We start from the raw sequence: 3,390 nt of genomic DNA, 5'->3' as shown, positions 1-3,390 counted from the left end.
TCAGGAAATGGCTCGTATGCGTGTCACTGTTTCGTATCAATATCCTTATGATTCATTCTTTTGATTCAGTCTTGCTTTCAGTACCTTTGATTCAGCATTTTGTTTTTAGTATCTTGTTTAAATTGGATGGCCACTTTGAAATTGGATATCAATAAAATAATTGCTTATTATCCAGTAATCCCAATCTTTACTCTGCATTATTTGCGATTCTTGTCTTCTTTAGAAATGCGACAAACTCTTAGGAACTTGTTCACTTGTAGGAAATGGCCGGAAGACCTCCACGAAACAATCGTAACCCGCGGTACGCCAACTTTAACAACCGCAACGACGATAATGGAGACCCGAATACCGATGGAAATCCACCTCCCAGAGTGGGCCTGAGCCAAGCAGATTTGATGGCTATAGCCACCATAGTGGCAACAACCATCCAGGGTTTGGGACACCCCAATGGTAACGGTAATCAGCAGCCTCAACCACCACGGGCACAGCATGGGATCAAGTATCATTATGAGTCCCTTCGTAAGAACCGTTGCCCAGTGTTCAAGGGAGACGCCGACCCTGAAAGTAGCCAGAATTGGTTGAAAAGCGTGGAAACCCAACTGCAATTGCTAGAGATACCCGAGGCACTCAGAGTAGAGGTGGTAGTATCATTCCTAGAGGATAAGGCGGGCAAGTGGTGGGAAACAGTCTCACCTACCATGACAACTGCCGGAGCAATTACCTGGCAACAATTCAGAGATGTCTTTCTCAAACAGTATTTCTCGGCAGAAGTCAGACTACAGAAGCTAAGTGAGTTTGAGAACTTCTCGCAAACTCCAGACATGTCAGTGGTAAATTACAACTCCCGGTTCAATGACCTTGGAACTTATGCCCCGACAATCATGACAGATGAAGTTCTGAAGATGCACAGATACAAGAAAGGATTGAGCAGTCGTATCCAGTCATCCTTAGCAGTTTTCCAACCTACAAGCTTTGCTGATTTAATGGGAGCAGCAATAAGAGCTGAGACAGACATCAAGCGTCGGGAGGACGAGAACAAGAATAAGCGACCTCTTACTGGACAGTCATCTCAAGGGAAACAACCATTCAAGAGACCCAATCAGTCCAATGGGTCATTCCAAGGTGCTTCGTCCCACCCAACCTACCAAGAACCAAAGATGTGTTCCAAATGTAATAGTCGTCATTCTGGGGAATGCCACAGACAGACTGGGGCATGTTTCAATTGTGGGAAATTAGGGCATCGAATTGCTAATTGTCCCGAGCCATTAAAGAGAGGTACCAAGCCAAATGTTGATGCTAACCCCAACAAGCCAAAGGAGAATAAGCCCAACGCTCGTGTGTTTGCAATAACTCAAGAAGAAGCAGATGATGCAAACAATGTCGTGGCAGGTACCATTTTTATCAATGAAATGCCAGCTTATGTGTTGTTTGACAGTAGTGCTACTCATTCGTTTATATCTAAGAGGTTCACTAAAAAACCAGGGCTTACCCCTGAATTACTAGTCGAACCCTTTAGAGTAGCAACTCCTACTAGTAAGACAATAGAAACACATAGAGTACACCAAAAGTGTAAAATCTGTATCAATGAGCACATATTCCAAGCAGAATTGATACAACTGAACATGGTGGAGTTCGACGTCATTCTAGGAATGGATTGGTTGTCCAAGAATCATGCATTAATAGATTGCCGAATGAAGAATGTCAAACTTCGAGCTCCAAACCAAGAAGCGGTCATTTACCACGGCAAAGTCAAGAAACAAAAGTCCCTCCTATCAGCTTCTCAGACTTGGAGAGCTATGAAAAGTGGAGAAAAAGTTTACCTAGCAATGATAAGCGAGGTAAATGAAGAAACTACGCTGGCATTAGAGGAAATTCCAGTAGTTCAAGACTTTCCTGATGTTTTTACTGAAGAACTCCCTGGAGTAATTCCGGACCGAGAAGTAGAATTCGAAATTAATTTGATACCCGATGCTGCACCAATATCAAAAGCACCCTACCGAATGGCTCCAGCAGAATTGAAGGAATTGAAAGATCAACTCCAAGAGCTGTTGGATAAGAAACAAATCCGACCAAGTGTATCCCCTTGGGGAGCTCCTGTTCTATTTGTGAAGAAAAAAGATGGAAGCATGAGATTATGTATTGATTACAGAGAACTGAATAAAATCACAATCAAGATAAGTCAAGATAGAGATCCCGCGTTGGTGAAACTGATAGAGCAAGCTAAAGAAGGGAAATCACCATATTTCGAGACTGATAACAAAGGAATCTTGTGGATGAAAGGATGATTGTGCGTACCAGACATCGATAACCTTCGACAAGAAGTAATGTCAGAAGCGCATAAGTCAAAATTGTCAATCCATCCTGGCAGTACCAAGATGTATAGAGACCTGAAGAAGAATTTCTGGTGGAGTGGAATGAAAAAGGATGTGGCGATATTTGTTTCCAAGTATCTTGTGTGCCAACAAGTCAAAGCAGAGCACCAAAGACCTGGAGGACTTCTTCAACCTCTCGAGATTCCACAATGGAAATGGGAACATATCTCCATGGACTTTGTTGTCGGGTTACCAAAGTCTAGACAAAGTCATGATGGCATCGGGTAATCGTAGATAGACTCACAAACTCTGCTCATTTCTTACCTGTCCGCATGAACTATAATTTGGACAAGCTGGCGACATTGTACATGAATAATATCGTACGATTACATGGAGTTCCGGCCAGCATATTGTCGGACAGAGACTCGAGGTTTGTGTCTCGCTTTTGGAAGAGTTTTCAACAAGCCAAGGGAACTAAGGTCACCTTCAGTACGGCCTATCATCCTCAGACCGATGGTCAAACAGAGAGGACAATCCAAACTTTGGAAGACATTTTGAGAGCATGTGCTCTAGACTTTAGTGGTAATTGGACTGAACATATGCCTTTAATTGAGTTTGCTTACAGTAACAGTTATCACAGCAGCATTGGAATGGCACCGTACGAAGCCTTGTATGGTCGAAAATGTCGATCACCACTGTATTGGGACGAAGTAGGGGAAAGAGCCATTACTGGACCTGAACTGATCCAAGAAACAGCGGATAAAGTTGCTATGATCAGAGAAAGACTCAAAGTTTCCCAAGATCGACAGAAAATTTGGGCTGATTTGAAAAGGAGACCATTGGAATTTATAGTGGGAGATAAAGCGTACGTGAAAGTATCACCAACGAAGGGTGTGGTTCGATTCAACAAACCAGGGAAACTGAACCCCAGATATGTTGGACCTTTTGAAATTCTGGAGAAAGTTGGTACACTTGCTTACCGATTAGCACTCCCACCAAGTATGTCTAGAATCCATAATGTCTTTCACGTTTCGCAACTGAGAAGATACGTTTCGGATCCAAGCCACATTCTTGAAAC

The 3,390-nt window shown here is 42.9% G+C and overlaps 1 protein-coding gene across 1 annotated transcript; it reads left to right on the top strand.

The window, feature by feature from the left end:
- Positions 1-263: 263 nt before the first annotated feature.
- Positions 264-2,285, top strand: LOC140982949 (uncharacterized). The gene has a single exon (XM_073449743.1). It carries the CDS (start codon positions 264-266, stop codon positions 2,283-2,285), a length of 2,022 nt encoding a protein of 673 aa, XP_073305844.1.
- Positions 2,286-3,390: the final 1,105 nt, after the last annotated feature.

Source organism: Primulina huaijiensis, chromosome 8 (genome assembly GCF_012295235.1).
Source record: "Primulina huaijiensis isolate GDHJ02 chromosome 8, ASM1229523v2, whole genome shotgun sequence".
Classification (NCBI taxonomy): Eukaryota; Viridiplantae; Streptophyta; class Magnoliopsida; order Lamiales; family Gesneriaceae; genus Primulina; species Primulina huaijiensis.
The sequence above is the reverse complement of the archived record's forward strand: the minus strand, read 5'-3'. Positions and strand labels throughout refer to the sequence as shown.